This window comes from Candoia aspera, chromosome 10 (assembly GCF_035149785.1).
Source record: "Candoia aspera isolate rCanAsp1 chromosome 10, rCanAsp1.hap2, whole genome shotgun sequence".
In the NCBI taxonomy this organism is placed as follows: domain Eukaryota; kingdom Metazoa; phylum Chordata; class Lepidosauria; order Squamata; family Boidae; genus Candoia; species Candoia aspera.
Genome location: NC_086162.1, coordinates 12,240,036 through 12,256,411, shown reverse-complemented (window position 1 = coordinate 12,256,411; position 16,376 = coordinate 12,240,036). Strand labels below are relative to the sequence as shown.

The 16,376-nt window shown below is 44.8% G+C and overlaps 1 protein-coding gene and 1 long non-coding RNA gene across 2 annotated transcripts; one reads left to right on the top strand and one right to left on the bottom strand.

Annotated features, from left to right (window-relative positions):
• Nucleotides 1-187: 187 nt before the first annotated feature.
• Nucleotides 188-4,695, top strand: LOC134503386 (uncharacterized). Its single transcript, XR_010068535.1, has 2 exons — nt 188-2,577; nt 4,241-4,695. It is a non-coding gene; the product is annotated as an uncharacterized LOC134503386 (long non-coding RNA).
• Nucleotides 4,696-11,658: 6,963 nt separating this feature from the next.
• GPR3 (G protein-coupled receptor 3) lies at nt 11,659-12,651 on the bottom strand. Its single transcript, XM_063312066.1, has one exon. The coding sequence runs from the start codon at nt 12,649-12,651 to the stop codon at nt 11,662-11,664; it is 990 nt and encodes a 329-aa protein (XP_063168136.1). The 3' UTR covers nt 11,659-11,661.
• Nucleotides 12,652-16,376: the final 3,725 nt, after the last annotated feature.

The window sequence follows — 16,376 nt, the reverse complement described above, 5'->3', positions numbered from 1 at the left end:
GCCTGATCCTTCCAGCAGTCTGAAGAGCAGCAGGTATGGAAGAGACCACCTCCTGTAGCAGATGGAGGCTGGTCTTGGACAGAAACCACCATCCTCAAAAGTAAGGCCTCCCCAACGGCCCTAAGGAAAAGAGCGGTTTCTCCCTCCGCCCCTCTGCAGGCTGAAGAAGGAGCATTGGCAGGGATTTGGCCCAGAGGAGTAGAGTGCAGCCAAGGGAATGAGTGGCAGCAACAAGAAAGGAGCTGCTCTTGTCAACTTGGCAGTGGCTTCTCCCACCCCCCAATTGTGGCATATATTGTGCTAAACTGCCCACATCTGGTAGGAGCCTCTGTTACATTTTACGTCTGCTATGCTAAGTCACGGGGCTTGTTTGGTTTCGGCACAAAGGCCTATCTGCTGTGGTTGGCAAAGTATAGTTTACAGCTTAGCATGTTGGGCAAATGATTGTTGAATAATGGTTCAATAAATCATATTTAGTGGAATATGTGAATTGGCCCTACGTGTTTCCCAAACTTGGTGTTTTCAAGCGATACTGCATTGTTTCCCTACCCTAGCTAGCTGTACTAGCAGGGCATATGGGAGGGGGGGGAGACCAGTTGGAAAAACTGCTGCAAATACTGAAAATTTTTAAAATTCAGATTTGCTGAACTTAGCATGATGGATATTGAGCAGACTGTGGCTTGTCCTCTCTCCCGTGTGTGTGCTCACTTGAAGCAAAAGCCCTGGGGATGAGCAGCGAGAAACAAAATGAGCTCGCTGGCTGTGCGCCATTTTTGACTGGGTCACGATGAGGGTTGGGGAAAGCATCTAAACCTGAGGTAGGCAGCTTCTGAAAGCCTCAGGGCTGCAACCCAGCCTCCCTGTCCTCTGCTTGGCTGAAAGAGGCCACCCAGTGATGATGCCACGGTGATGTCACGCTTGAAACATTTTGGTTCGGAACAGGAAGCTGCAGAGAGGCAAACTGCTAACACTGACACCTAAACTCCTCCCCACTTAAAGACGGTCCCAAACCATGTTCTGAAAGCGAGTCATTTTGCTGGTAAGTTGCAGTGGTACAATCTTGGGGGACTTTGAGATCTTGGACTATTGATTTTCCACCTCTGACCGAAAACGAGATTAGGGAGGGTTAGTTTTAGTCTTAAAGGTTTGGTTTGGGCCAAGTGCTCTCCCAAATGCAAGTGCAACTCTGTTGTGAGAGGAACAGAAGCCTCCACAGAGGAGACCTGTATTTTAATCACTTAAATCATTTTTTTAATTGAAAAAAAAGTTGTCATCCTTGCAAGGATAATATTAACGATACCAAGGCCAAGCAGGGACTGCCTGTCCTCTCTAATGCTGATGTCATGTTTTGTCTCTCCCATTGCCTTAATTTCCCTTCTGGGATCAGAGGCGAGATGCAATATTGTCGGCTCCAATCAGCGTTGAAGGAATGCTTTTCCAACTTGTGGTCTGCTGCATCATCCTGGTTGTTGGACAGTTGTATTATTCAGGCACCTTGAGAAGAAGGACAGAATATGCTGTAAAAAGAAGAGGGTTTATGTGGCAGGGGAGGTGTTTGGACAAAACTCCCTTGTTTGCTCCCAGTTCCAAAAGCAAGCTCTCCCTGCTGTTCTAACCCTCCGTAATCCTTGCTTCCTGCCACGTGAAGATCTTGTAGGCCTTTTAGGAAAAGCCTGGCTGAGTGTTTTAGAAATGGCTGACATTTTGACAGTAGACTCAGCAGCTGGCTCGGTGGAAACACAAACAGCCTTTAAGCCAAACTGGGCTTTGTTGCTAGCCTTCCTTCCCTCTATGATCCCCAATCTGTTTGCAAATCAGTATGAGATGCCAGGAGAAGCTTTTGCTGTCTGGTAGTTTTGGCTGGCTGGAAGGCTCAGATACTTAGCAAAGGCCAACACCTACATGCCAGAGGAGAGCAAAGAGCTGGTCGGATTAGGTTTTAGTCAGGCCAAGCTGATCCAGCAGCAGAATAATTCAGGAAGCCCCAAACTTCTTCCTTCTCTGTTTCCAATCCAAGCGTGCATTTTTCTCTCTGTCTCTCTCTGTGTGACAAATTGGGGGCTGGAATAAAGAACCTTTGGGCTATCTGACATTCCCCTGGCCATTGCCAAACAGGGTTTAATTGGGGTGCGTTGCGTGCACAGGTATTACTTCTCTTTCCCTTTTTTGCACTGGGGAGCTGCACAGATCTTTTGTAAAATGTTCTACATCAGCGCTCTCAAACATGTTGCATTCCAGATATGTTGAACCAGCAGTTTCCAGAATGCCCAAGCAGTGTGGCCAATGGCTTGTGGGAGCCATAGTTTGGCTTGGGTGAGGGTGAATGTTGGGGAGTCTAAGATAAAAAGGGGGAGTTGTGTACCACAAGGTAGATCTGGGATTTAGAAGGAACAATGTCAATCATCAGGGTGGGTCAAAACAAATTGGGATTGACGGTCTCTGTGTGCTTTGCCCTAGATCAACAAAAGCGGCTTTCCTAAAACTTGGCACCCTCTAGCTGTGTTATGTCAGATCTCTGTATTCTCATCCAGGAGTAAGTCCACACATCTGGAGCATGCTCAGGCTAGAAAAGGCTAAGTAAGGCTTTCCAACTCTCAGTTCAACAATAGCTAAATCAAAATGTGGGAATCCTTGATCTGTAATAATGCAGTTGTAACTTCAGCCTTAGCAAGGTGGTTTGGTGAAGGCACTTCACACAACGGAGGCAATGTGTTGCTTGCATTTCTTCTGACGGAAGTGTTGGAGGAGGTCTTCAAAGAGTGGCAAAGAGAAGCAATGTGGCTATCTTGCCCTTGGAAGTGTGGGAGACCAGGTTGTTTCACAGAGCAATTTCGAGAAGGTGCTTTACACAAATATTTACCAAGACGAAGTGCTCTTAGATACATAGTTCTGTCTGTAGGCTGCCTGAGTGCCCAGTTCAGTGCTCCTATCCCAGAGTCACCCCTTCACATCTGGCCCTCGTTGGTTAGAACACTTCCATAGTTTTATAGGTTAACGTTGAATTTTAAGTGCTCACCTTCCACTGGAATAATGGCTTTTGTATTTTATGTTATTAAAATTTCCTCCTTATGGTATTTATAGATTATTTTAAAGCACCACCACCACAACAAGATTGGGAAAGGAGTACGGCAGGGCTGTATACTCCCACCCTACCTATTCAACTTGTACGCAGAACACATCATGCGACAAGCTGGCCTTGAGGAATCCAAGGCTGGAGTTAAAATCTCTGGAAGAAACATTAACAATCTCAGATATGCAGATGATACCACTTTGATGGCTGAAAGTGAAGAGGAACTAAGGAGCCTTATGATGAAGGTGAAAGAAGAAAGTGCAAAAGCTGGTTTGCAGCTAAACCTCAAAAAAACCAAGATTATGGCAACCAGCTTGATTGATAACTGGCAAATAGAGGGAGAAAATGTAGAAGCAGTGAAAGACTTTGTATTCCTAGGTGCAAAGATTACTGCAGATGCTGACTGCAGTCAGGAAATCAGAAGACGCTTCATCCTTGGGAGAAGAGCAATGACAAATCTTGATAAAATAGTTAAGAGCAGAGACATCACACTGACAACAAAGGCCCGCATAGTTAAAGCAATGGTGTTCCCTGTAGTAACATATGGCTGCGAGAGCTGGACCATAAGGAAGGCTGAGCGAAGGAAGATCGATGCTTTTGAACTGTGGTGTTGGAGGAAAATTCTGAGAGTGCCTTGGACTGCAAGAAGATCAAACCAATCCATCCTCCAGGAAATAAAGCCAGACTGCTCACTTGAGGGAACGATATTAAAGGCAAAACTGAAATACTTTGGCCACATCATGAGAAGACAGGACACCCTGGAGAAGATGCTGATGCTAGGGAGAGTGGAAGGCAAAAGGAAGAGGGGCCGACCAAGGGCAAGATGGATGATATTCTAGAGGGGACGGACTCGTCCCTGGGGGAGCTGGGGGTGTTGACGACCGACAGGAAGCTCTGGCGTGGGCTGGTCCATGAAGTCACGAAGAGTTGGAAGCGACTAAACGAATAAACAACAAATCCACCACAACAGCAGACTGTTCTTGGGAGAACTCCTGTCTTAGGTGGTTTTAAATAGATCCCTGCCTTATATCCAATTTTTTCACTGGGGTTAAAGCGGTTGGGCTGTTAGTTTCCCCTCTGCTTTAACTGAAAGGGAAGAGAAGGAATTGGCAATGCAGAGGGTTCCCCTTCATGAAATGATACATTCCTCTGTTCTCTGGTGTTGGAAAGGACTGTTTGGACCACAGCAATGTCTAGTCTCCAATCCCACCCTGAACACTTCGCTCTGATCTGAAGGACGGGGACTTCTTCCAGCTGGAACAGCTGCATTAAAAGAACAGAAAAGATCAGGCTTCCAAATCATAAATGTAGGATGAGGTCACTATTCTGTCTCCTTCCAATAAACATGGAGAGTTTTGTGATCTTGTTTTAATAACTTGGTTAGCGAGCTCCTTTCATCTTCTGAAGTCACATTGTCTATTGTTTTCTTCTTCGAATGTGCTGGATATTCATAATGAAATAGAAAACAAGAATTGCCTATTTTGATTTGTTTGTTTCAATGTTTTCCCCCCAATATATTGAACCAGTAGTTTAAGTATAAGATCAGCCTATAAATGAAGACTGTGTATGACAGACCCATGGGAGGGGGCTCTGTCATTTGCATTAGAGGACATAGTCAAATAAGACCCCAAGCCTCTTTGTAGTTCCGTGGCTTCTGGATGCACCACTGACTTCAGTTTCCCACTGTTCTTTGGTGGGAAGTAAATGAAAGCAGGAGTGTATTTCCAAAACAAGAAAATTCTACCCAGGAGGGAGGGAAGGAAGATCTGGCTCCATTCATCTATGTGAATAGATGAATAGCTTTACCTGCTATAATCCTGCCCTCTGCAGCTCAGGAGCCCCCACTGTTGCATCATTTAGAACAGAGTTTCTCAACCTTGGCAACTTTAAAATATGTGGACTTCAACTCCCAGAATTCCCCAGCCAGCCATGAAGTTGAAGTCCACACATCTTAAAGTTGCCAGGGCTGAGAAACACTGATTTAGACACATACTCAAATTTTTCACTCTGACTTTCCCTGTGTGAATAGTAGGATCTGGTTTTTATTTCTCTCCCATCCAACTTTACAGTACCTGACTTAAAGTAACTATACCAAGCTGTGGCTTTCTGAATGTTTGCAAATGTGGTTATAAACAGCTTTGAGCTAGTTTAAGGAAAGCAGTCTACAAATTAGAAGAAGCAATTATCACTGGTCACTACGTATCCTCTTTTGAAATATCACCCAGACTACATTTAGTTGAAGACTAAACAATTCTAAGACGAGAGTTCAGGATTTGGGCTATCTTGTCCACAGGTAGCACCTGGAGAGCAGGCTGTGCCTTCAGGCATACCCTTCTGTCCTAGACTTCCACACTGAGGTGAGACGTATTTTTATTCAAATTACTGTCAGTACTTCTCAATGTGCATAGATAGATTCACACATTAACATATGTAAACGTTAAGCAAACCTGTCCTCTCTCTTGGCCTCTTCTGGTCAGTTTATTAGTGGCCAGTATAACAAAGCCGAAAATAAAAATGGTTTCATTAGTAAACCTTATTTCTGCTGCACTGCTGGGTTGGCTCCAGATGGTAGCACTTGGTCACTCCACCCTCAGCCATTTATGCGACTGGTCCCTCAGTTCTCTGTGGTTTTTGCACATCTTTTTGAAGCTGCTAGGGGAGGTCACAGAGGGTTTTGTCGGAAAGCACCATCTGTACGATACTCAGCTCTCTATCTCCTTGTCATCTGAAACAGAGGAGGCTGCAAATATTGCTGCATCCACATTTGAATAGGCTGTGTGAGAGCTGAATCCTGATAACACGGACTCAGTGGTATGATGGTGGTTGTATCTGGAAAATTAAGGAATATCTTGTTCAGGGATATGATTGCATGAAAAAGTGGGCATGCAATTTTGAACTACTGTTAGAACCAACATTAATAGTAGAGATGACTGTGGTGTGGCGTGTCTTCAGCCATCTTTGACTAGTCTGCTATTGATAGACATTTCTGAAAAGGGATAATCTGGCCATATATTCCATGTTGTAGTAACATCCAATTACTGTAATTATTACAATATGCTGTTTGTGAGGTTTCCCTTGAAGATTTTAGGTGGTGTTGAATGCCACCGCCAGCATATCTGCAAATATGCAAAGGTAAAGATGGTCTTATGTCAAACTTGGGATTCCATAAACACAAACCTTGACATTTTCTTAGAAGTGCTTTGCCACAGTAGGGATCTCTATTCCTCATCCCTGATGGTCCATACTTGCCAATCTCAAAATGCCTCATGGAAGATTTCCCTTGTGATGTCTTCCCTTGGATTAAATCAACATGTAGGAAGCCAGATGATCGTCCAACATGCACCCTTTGACTATCTTGTCACTAGGTAAGTGCAAGAATGCCACTCTTCACCAATGAGATGTTGATTAAAATTCTCATTTCTGCTGGAATTTCAAAAGCAAATTCTCTTTCATCAAATTAAATGAGAGCCTGTCTGCACAACATTCATTGTTTAGAGGGGTTGCAACAATCTAAGCTGCAAACCAAAACCTTTATTGACTGTATTACCATCTACATGCCTAATTAAAAGGAGGTCCTACTGTGTTAAATGGGACAATCTCAACAAAAAAGGGCATAACAGTCTGGGCAACGTTTTAGTGATTTTAGTTTTGTTTCTGGTGCCTTTGGGTCAGCGTTGACTCCTGGTGACTGCCTGGACTACAGGTAGTCCTCACTTAGCAACCATTCTTTTAGTGACAGTTTGGACTTATGACAGTGCTGAAAAACCAACTTGCAACTGGTCCTCACACCTACGACTGTCACGGCATCCATGCAGTCATGTGATCATGATTTCGGCGCTCAGCAACTGGTTTGCATTAATGACCGTTACATTGTCCCATGGTCATGTGATCATCATTTTTGATCTTCCCAGCCAGCTTCTGGTGAGCAAAATCAATGGAGAACCATGTGATTTGCTTAACAACCACATAGTTTACTTAACGCTCATGATGATTCACTTAGCCGCCGCAAAAAAGGTAATAAAATTGGGTTGGATTTGCTTAATGACCACTTTGCTTAGCAACCAAAATTCCAGTCCCAGCCTTGGTTGTTAAGTGAGGACTACCTGTAGTCCCTGCAGTTTTCTTGGCAATTTTTAAAAAAAAAATTTGGCCTCCTTCCTAGGGCTGAGAGAATGACTGGCCCAGGGTCACCCAGCTGGCTTTCAATAAAGGGGCATCACTGCCTTCCTCACGGAAGCCTTCAGCCCTTCTCTGCAAAGCATTAAATGTGGGTTGTAATGTTAGTGATTACAATCCACATTTAATGCGTCACAGGGAAGGGCTGAAGGCTTCAGTGAGGAAGGCAGTGATGCCCCTTGGTTGAGGCAATCTTCAGGTTCATTCTTGGGTTTGGGGAAATACATGAACTACTTTGTTTTAAACTAGGTGAAGCTCACGTTAAGCTTTACATTGCAATTTTCATGTATTTCCTGCCTCAAAATGGTGGAAAATGGAGCTGCTGCTTTTCAGTAATAATGAGGAAAAGGAGTTCCAATGGCCGATAAAGTGAATCCGGAGCCAGATACAGTAAGCCTTGTTTGTCCAGTCCTCATTGGTAGAAGAACAGTCATGGAATGCATGATTGTTCGTTGGTATGACTTTTGTACTGAGTATTATTCTGGCTGCTTCTATTTATTTGGCTTTGCTCTTCTTACCTGAAAGGTCCTCCATCCTATCTTTCTTACATTGGCAATCCTTTTCCTTTTTTAAAGTAAAAATTCCTTTGTTGTTTTTCCAACCTAAATCAGGCCAAGGACATCAGCCTTCCATTCAGATTTCTGAGTGCCTTTGCCTGTAAGAGGACAAAGCTATTCTCTGTTCCTTTTTGACAAGGTGGTTAAAAAAATCCTTGAATATTTTATATAATCAGAACAGAAAAACAAAGTTGCTTGTTTCTTTGCACACACACCCATCTTTTAATGGGGATGTTGTTTGTCATCTTTGGGATTCAGTCATCTTGGGAGTTGGATTGAGGATTTTTGGGAAATTTCTGGACCTGTTCATTGCCACCTTAAATAGCTTCACATTCCCATGGTTCCTAGTTTTCCTTTTGGTAAAGGTTGGAGGTGGAAAGAAAAGAAAAAGGGGAAACTAATTCATACATTGATGGAATCATAATTTGTTTTTGGCTTCACATGTGTGTGAACCTATTGTTATAGTTTGCAAGCCATGGTCTATAACTTTACATGTGGTATAAATTCTGATTTTTGGATTATTCAACAAACCAAGCCTTAACGCAATGGGTATACCAAACTAATGATCAAGAAGTTTCTTGTTTCTTATGTGATTGTGTAACTGTGTGCTCTGGCCAACAATTGCAAAGCTATTTATATGATGGATAGTTTGATGCTTAAGAGTAGTAGAATAATAATAATAATAATAATTACATTGATATACTGCCTTCCCAAAGTATTGTGTGTATAGAAGCCCACCTGACTGGCAACAGGGAAGCATTCTTTCTGCAGCCAATTAAAACTGGCCTCCCAAATTTCTCCACCAATTTCTTGGGGTAGGAAAATAGGATGGGCAATTTCTCATAAGGTCCACAGGAGAAAGAGAAATTCTCCAACCATTTCTCAAGGGTAGGATTCCCCTTTCATGATAATGCACAATGGAAAAGACTTCATTTTCTCCTGAAGGTCTTTCCTTGGGACTGAGTGGAAGGCTGAGCAACCAGGGAGGCCCAGATTGCTGGAGAGAAGATCAAACAATGGGAGATGAGCATTTGCACACACCCCTTGGCCTCATCATTAAAGAACTAAATGCAACATGCCATTGTTGTGTATTGCTCTAGAAATCTCCCTTTAAAAATTTCTAAAGCAAATTCTCTATCACATCGATGGAGAATTGCTCAGGAAATAATGCAGCAGGATTTCTTTCCCTGGCATTAATGCTTACCTGTTCTTCCAAAGGCAACAGTCCAGCTAGCAGAGCAGAAGATGCTGAGCAAGCCAAGTGGCCCACCCTGGCACTTTCTGACCTGTTAGTTTCCCAAGGGAGCTGAAGCTGGTATACATGGCTCTTTTATCCTTGTCCTCCTCAATTAATCCTCACCACAGGCCTGGGAGAAAAGGATGTGCCCAAGGTCACCACTGATCTTTATTGTACTGAATGTGGGGATTTGAATGTGATGAAGACACCGTGTTCTCTATTCTTTGACATCTTGCAAAGAATTTTGTAATGTTAGTAACTATTCTTGGCTTATTTACAAGGCTGTGTTAAGGTGACCCTAGACTCTTGGCTATTTTTGCTGCCACATATTAAAAAGGCAACATCCCTGCAACATTAACAACTTGGTACCCTTGGGTACCTCCTGATTGCTGCTCAGCAACCTGCTGTCTTTCTTTCAAAATGGGAAGCTGGCAAGAGGCCAGTCTCTAGCCTACTCTCCCTTGACGACAATGCTTCTAGCCCCTAAATCAGAAGGACGCCGGTAGCACCTTTTTAGACCAACAGATTTTATTAAAGGCATAAGCGTTTGTGAGCTGTAGCTGAGCTCACAAAAGAAGATGCCTTTTTAATGAAATGCGTTAGTCTGAAAAGATGCTACCAGACTCCTGATCTTTGGCTAACATGGCTGTCCTCCTATGGCCTCTAACACCTAGGCATTCTTCGAAAATGGAAAGAATGGGTGGTGCAGCCTCGAGTATAGACAACAGCCTAGGAAAAGAGAAGAGACCAAGATGGAGATGGGGGCATCATCTTGGTTTGTTACAGAGGATGGGGGCAGCAAGCTCATCTGCTTTTATAATCAAAGTTCCCAGGGCAGAATATGAAGCTCTATATAAAAAGAGAAGGGGAAGGGGAGGGGAGGGGAGGCGATGTAACCTAATGAAGATGTAGTTGATTTGAAGGCCACTTCCAAAGCAGCCAAGGATTCAAGACTCCTTTCAGTATCTCTTACCCATCTTGTTGCAGCTGTGCAACTCTCCCCTAACATGACACCTTTCAGACAAGTTGTACTACAGCTCACATCACTCCCAGCAAACTTGCATGTTGGCTGGAGATTATGGGAAGTGTAGTCTAACCTGTCCGCAAGATGCCCCATCAAGGAAAGACTGACTTTCATGTAGTGGACAGAAAACTGACACAGCTTCAAGTATCACAAAATTATCTTTATTTCTTTTTTTATCCTCTGATGATTGTAAACAAAAGTATACAGTGTTCTCACAGAGCATCTTCAAGTTCCCCTGCAAGATAGCAATAAAATAATCCTATTTCCAAAGTGCCTGTTACATTCATTTCCTTTCCAGGAGCTGTGCAAAATGTGAACGGAGACAGAAGAATGCCCTTTGGCTGTTTGAGACTTAAGCCCCCATAATCCTCTGCCATTGGTCAGGCCAGCTGGATAACGGGTGCTGAAATGAAAAACAGGTTGAGGGCACCAGGCTCTAGAGCAGTGTTTCTCAACCTCAGCAACTTTAAGATGGGTGGGCCTCAACTCCCAGAATTCCCCACCCAGCAATTCTGGGAGTTGAAGTCCACCCATCTTAAAGTTGCTGAGGTTGAGAAACACTGCTCTAGACTATATGTGACCCTGGCTTTTCAGTATCAATGGAGGGGGTATGAAATCCTTCCCATCCCTGGTCTATCTCCCTACCCCAACCCCACCCCTATTCCTAGTGCAATTGTTTCAGCCATTTTTAGCCTTGGCCCCATCACTATCAGACCAGAACTACTAACTACCATCATTTTTGGCCTGGACAGCTAGGATAATGAAAACTCTAGTCCAACACAGAATCTAAAGTTGGGGCAGCTACCCGTAGGCTGTAATTTTGCTGTTGCTTATTCAGGAGTAGTGCCTTTGAAAGCCTTTAGTACTGCTTTACTCTTGGCATTCACATTGCTCGATAGCTAATATTATAGATTCTGTTTATTAATACTGTCCTGGATGACAGGCGTGAGAAAGGCTTCTTGTCCTCATGCCCTCCACCCCCACCTCAAATGGCACTCTGTTCTTATGATTGCATGTATTGGAATAAACACCAGGGGGCAGCAAAACACAACTGGGGGGGAATCTGTTTTGTTTTTAAAACCTGTCATAGCTCTGGGCTAATTTTTTTTAACCCCCTCCCCCCATGGAAGAAGAGATGGACGGGGGTACAGTAGTATTTGTTTAAATGTAGAAAAATAGTTTTCTAGAGATCTGAGGTAATTAAGGCTATAAAAACTCAAAGGTTGAAGATTTTGAGGCTTCTTGCCGTTTTTCCTTTTTAAGAAAATAATGCACTATCAATATTTCAGGCAAAATATTTGTATCCGATCTGACATGTCACCAACACACACACACACATGCACATACACACAAAAGCAGAAACACATTTTTCTTTCTTTTTTAAAAAAAGGCATGGTTAAAAAAATAAATGAGATTTCTCTTCATCCTGAAGTCTAAATAAATAAATAAAAGATAGCACAGCCTTGCCACTTACATTGGTGAGGGGAAGGGAAGGAAATTAGAAGTCCTGCACATTTGACTTCTCTTGAACGGCAAGAGACTGGGGAAAAGGACAAAAAGGCTCTTGAGCAGAGAGAGTGAGAGAGAGATGGAGGATTCAGACATCACTTGGAGATCTGGATTGGAAAGGCATGGCGGAAGAGATACACCCACAGCATACAGCCCATAAGACTTTCTGTATTTCCTGGTTCCGGAAGGCATAGATCACCGGATTGATCATGGAATTATAGGTTGCAGGGAGCACAGTTATATAGGTATAGAGGGCCGGGTAGGTGTAATCCCCCAGGAGACAGTAAATTGCGAAGGGTAACCAGCATGAGGCAAAGGTCCCCAGGATGAGAGTCAAAGTGGAGATTCCTTTCCGTGTGGTGACATAGTGTGAAGTGGTCAAGAAGTGTCTCTGGAGGGCGATCTGCTGGGCGTGTCGACAGACGATCTTGCAGATTTGCACGTACAACTGCAACATGACACCAAAGACCATGAAGAAGGAAATGGACAGGATGATGAGGTGGTCCTTGTTCAACGGTTTGATGATGCTGCAGGTGGAGTTGTCTTTCAAGCAATTCCAGCCCATCACGGGCAACAGTCCAAAGCAGATGGAGACCCCCCAAGTGAGGATAAGGATGACGTAGGTCCGGGTGACTGTTCTCTCTGAGTAGTAGGTCAGTGCATTATAGAGAGACAAGTAGCGGTCTATGGTGATGGCCAGGAGGCTGCCCACACTGGCCGTGAAGGAGGTCACCAGAAGGCCCATTGTGAGGAGGTTCACCATCTGTGACTGGACGCAATAAACAAAGACAAAGTGAAAGATCAGGCCAAGGCCAGCCAGGAGATCAGCAGTGGCTAAGCTCCCAATCAGCAGGAACATTGGAGTCCGGAAAGCTGGGGTGTAAAAGATGATGGCCACCACGATGGCATTCTCACAGGAGATGATAGTCCCGGAAACACACAGTACAACATCCCAAGGATTTAAGGGGAGAGCAGGAGGAGTCTCTGAGAAGTAGAAGGATTTGCTGGTGCTGCCATTAGTAGGCACAAACCAGCCTGGCTGGACCTTGGTGGTGTTGGTGGGTACTTCCTCTTTCATGTTCTCTGCCTGTGATCTGAAACGGCAGATGAAAAGCCAACTCAGTTTCAACTCAGATTTGGAGTGAAGCAGCAGGTACTTGTAAGCATTTGGGTGTGTGTGTGTATGTGTTTGGAAGGGAAAGAGTCCCTGATCTGATTCCATGCTTTCTAGTGTTGAAAGGCAAGGTGGAGGCAAACCAGCTACCTTTAAGCACAGAAGTTGCCTATATCAACCACCAAAGGTGACTAATTTTGTAGGTATAGCCTGACTGTGATTGTTGTGTTCCTGTTGTCAATGCTGTCTAGATGGGACATTTCCGGCTTGGGCCTGCCATTGTTTGCCACCTTCCCTGTCTCTGTTTTGTTCCTCAAATAAACCCATCAAGATAAAAGGGAACAAACCAATGTCACTGTTGTTTCTTGTCAATGTAGGTTTCTCCAGATGACATCATGTATCTTTTTTGTTCCTGGACAAGCCTGCCTTTCTCTCTTGCTTGCACTGACACATAACTAGCTTGGCTTTTTTCAATCATGGCATTTAAAAATGTAGGGAAGGCAAGGCTCAATACATTGTGCAACACAGCATCAAAATAGCATTTGTACAGCAAGCACCCAACTTCTAAATCCTCCCTGCCTTTCTGCTAAAGAGCCGGTTGTCATTATGGAAAGTCAAGAGAGCAAGCTGAGCCATGTTTACATCCTACTCCTTTTTAAAAACAATTATTTTTGGTCTGCCTGTGCTGATGAGTGCAATAAAGTGTAGGGATATATCTGTACAAATGGACATCTTTAATGTACTTTCTCCAGCCTGCTGCCCTTTACATGTATGGAACACCACGTTTCACAACCAGTGTGGCTAACAACCACCCTGGATAGGAATTAAGGAGCACATCTGGAAGGCACCAAGTTAGGGAACCCATCCTTCAAGAGTTCAATTCTGGTTTGTTTCCTGAGAAAAGACTTGATGGTGCTCTATTGGGTAATGCTTTGGATTTGTGGATGTTGATCAGTGTCAGGCAGAGAGATCTGAAAGCTGTTCCACCATCCAGGTCTCTCTTGGTCTTCTCCAATTATGATATGTGACGGTGCAATCCTAAATAAAGCCTATTGACTTGCAGCCAACTCAACAAGTTTAGGATTGCACAGCCAAAAACGTCTCTTTCAAAAAGTGTCTAGACTAGGATTCTGTTGTCTGTGAGTGCATGTCAAGGGAACCCGAGAGAGAGCTAAGCTTTGGTACCTTGCAAAGAGGCAGGGAAGGTTCTCCTGGGCTGTCAAATACTGAAGGCAACAGGGAGGTGGCGGCACTCACCTTGGAAGAGGGTCCAACTGCACATTCAGCGGGGTGGAAGCCTCGGTTGGGGAAGGGGCGGACAGCAGCGGGGTCGATCCGTGCGTGCGATTGGATGGCTGCAGGTAGAAGGAATCCGCCTCTCTCAATGCAGATGTGGCTGGAGCTATCAGGTGGGCTGCGGAGACGGAGGAGGCCGGGTCCAGCTGCAGCGACGGAGCCAGGCTGGCCGGGAGTTGGGGGGGGACCCGCGGAGTTATAGTGAACAAGCCCCCTTTTGAGGGTGAGTCACACTTAAGGGCTCTGGCCCGGCGGCTCCTCCCTTCGCTCGGCGTTCGCTCGGGTGACGTCAATGGTGGTGGGAGCCAATCAGGCGGCGAAGGGACAAGCGCGCGCTAGAGCGCCGGGCGGCATAGTAATCCGGCTCCGGCTGGAGAATTCCATTCATAAAACCGAGAGGGAGGAGGGACCCGCGCAGCTGAGTCGCTTGCCGTGTGGTCGCTTTGGAGGGCTTCCTCCTCGTCGCTCCTTTCGCGTTTCGCCCACACGGGGTCCTTTCAAAGTGTTTTGCGGGGCACAGGGAACCTGGCGGGAGGCGGCGGGGATGGCGGTGGCTCCCCTAGGAATCCGGGGCTCAGCGTCGGAGGCTGCATCAGGGGCTGAGGAGAATGCGTGTAGAGGTGCGTGGCTGGCTTCTGACGCGCCATGTCACTGGGCCTGGGTAGGAACTGAGGTCAACGTCTCTTGCTACGGTGGCGGAGGTGGAGGAGAGGGAGGAAGGGAAGGTGCCTGTGTGGCGGGCGGTTTTCCCGGCCACCGCACGTGGAAACTTCTGTCCTCCTTGACCTAATGCGTGGTCCTCTTGGAGTCGTCTAGCCCAGCACAGTGTCTTCTACCCCAAGACTACAGTCTCCTCCATTCCCAAACACCTGGTTTGTAATGACGAAGGTGGTCTTTAGAGGGCTTTGGGGTTAAAGAAAGTGTTCGTAGTTCTTCGAAGAGGGACCAGGCTGCAAGCAAGGGAGCAAAGGATGATGAGGCATGCCAAGGTTTCTGCAGAAGAAATTGGCACATGCCAGTGGGCGTTTTGTGAACTAGGCCTTCACGTGGACATCCCACATAATCCTTTCTCTCACATGCCTAAACAAATGTCATAGCATCTTGTGTGTGTCCCTTATGGCCAGCATATTTAGAGGTAAGCCACACTGTTAGCAAGAGTTTCAACAAACCATCCTTGACTCTTGACTGTTTTCCCTGGATATAATTCTTGGGAAGTTTGGGCAGTGAGGAAGGCTGCAGAGTGATGGAAACAGAGTGATGTATCACAGAAAGCAAGAAAATCGGTAGCACCAACTTCAGTGTTAAAAAAGCTCAGAAATACAGCCAAGAGAAATCTGAAGGACAACCTCAAAAATGTCTGCAGAGCATTAGTTATGCCTTCAGAAGCCTGGGCTTCTGGAACCTGCAGTAAGTTGGTGGTGGAACATGCTTTCCTTGGAGCAGTGTTTCTCAACCTTGGCAACTTTAAGACGTGTGAACTTCAACTCCCAGAGTTCCCCAGCCATTATGGCTGGCTGGGGAATTCTGGAGTTGAAGTTCACACGTCTTAAAGTTGCCAAGGTTGAGAAACACTGCCTTGGAGAATAGACTAATAGGGACACTGGTTGATTCAGGCACCAATATCTTTGGTACAGGATATTTTTTTTCACCATTGATCTTTGATTAATAATGAGTCTATGGTTGAATGGTGGACATTTTTGTTCACTGGCTTCTGTTTGGATTTGCCCTTTGTTGGATATTATGGACTACTATAATTACTCTGGGATCATTTCTTATGGTAAGGAATGGTGTATAAGGATTTTTATTAAAATAAATATAAGCCATAGGAGAGAGAGGGACCATATGAGAGCTACTGAGAGTGAAATATTTCCACTCCAACTTCTTTCTCTGGCTTCTTGGTTTTAAGAGTGTGGGTGAGAGATGCCCTGTTATGGTCTCTTCTAGTGCTAGTGTCAAACAACACTTGCTGAAAGTCACATCTGTTTTGTTCACTTAGTACCATTTAGTATAATGTTATGATTTTGTGGGCAAAATTGGCCCAAGACACTGACTAGTTCACTCATCATAGCACTCCATACTGTGGGTTTTGGCTCAGCATGAATGAGACCTATAGGCCATGGCTTGTCATGATGTGTCATTCAAGTCAGTTGTGACTTATTCAATGACTCTGAGTTAGAAACTCTTGGTTTAACCTGCTCTGTATAAACCAGCCCTTAATGTTTTGGAAAAGTGCTACCTGAGATGATGATCTGATTTTGCCATATGATATGGTTGGTCCTGCTATGAGACAATCCAGCATAATATAGGGAGGACCACAGCTCATCTTCCTCTGCAGCAAGACCCCCGTATTCATATTTTGACGCTAAAAATATTAGAGAGATGCTGAGAAATCC

What these genes read in the sequence shown, in the direction of transcription:
- GPR3 (XM_063312066.1), bottom strand. Translation starts at nt 12,651, where the DNA reads ATGAAAGAGGAAGTACCCACCAACACCACCAAGGTCCAGCCAGGCTGG.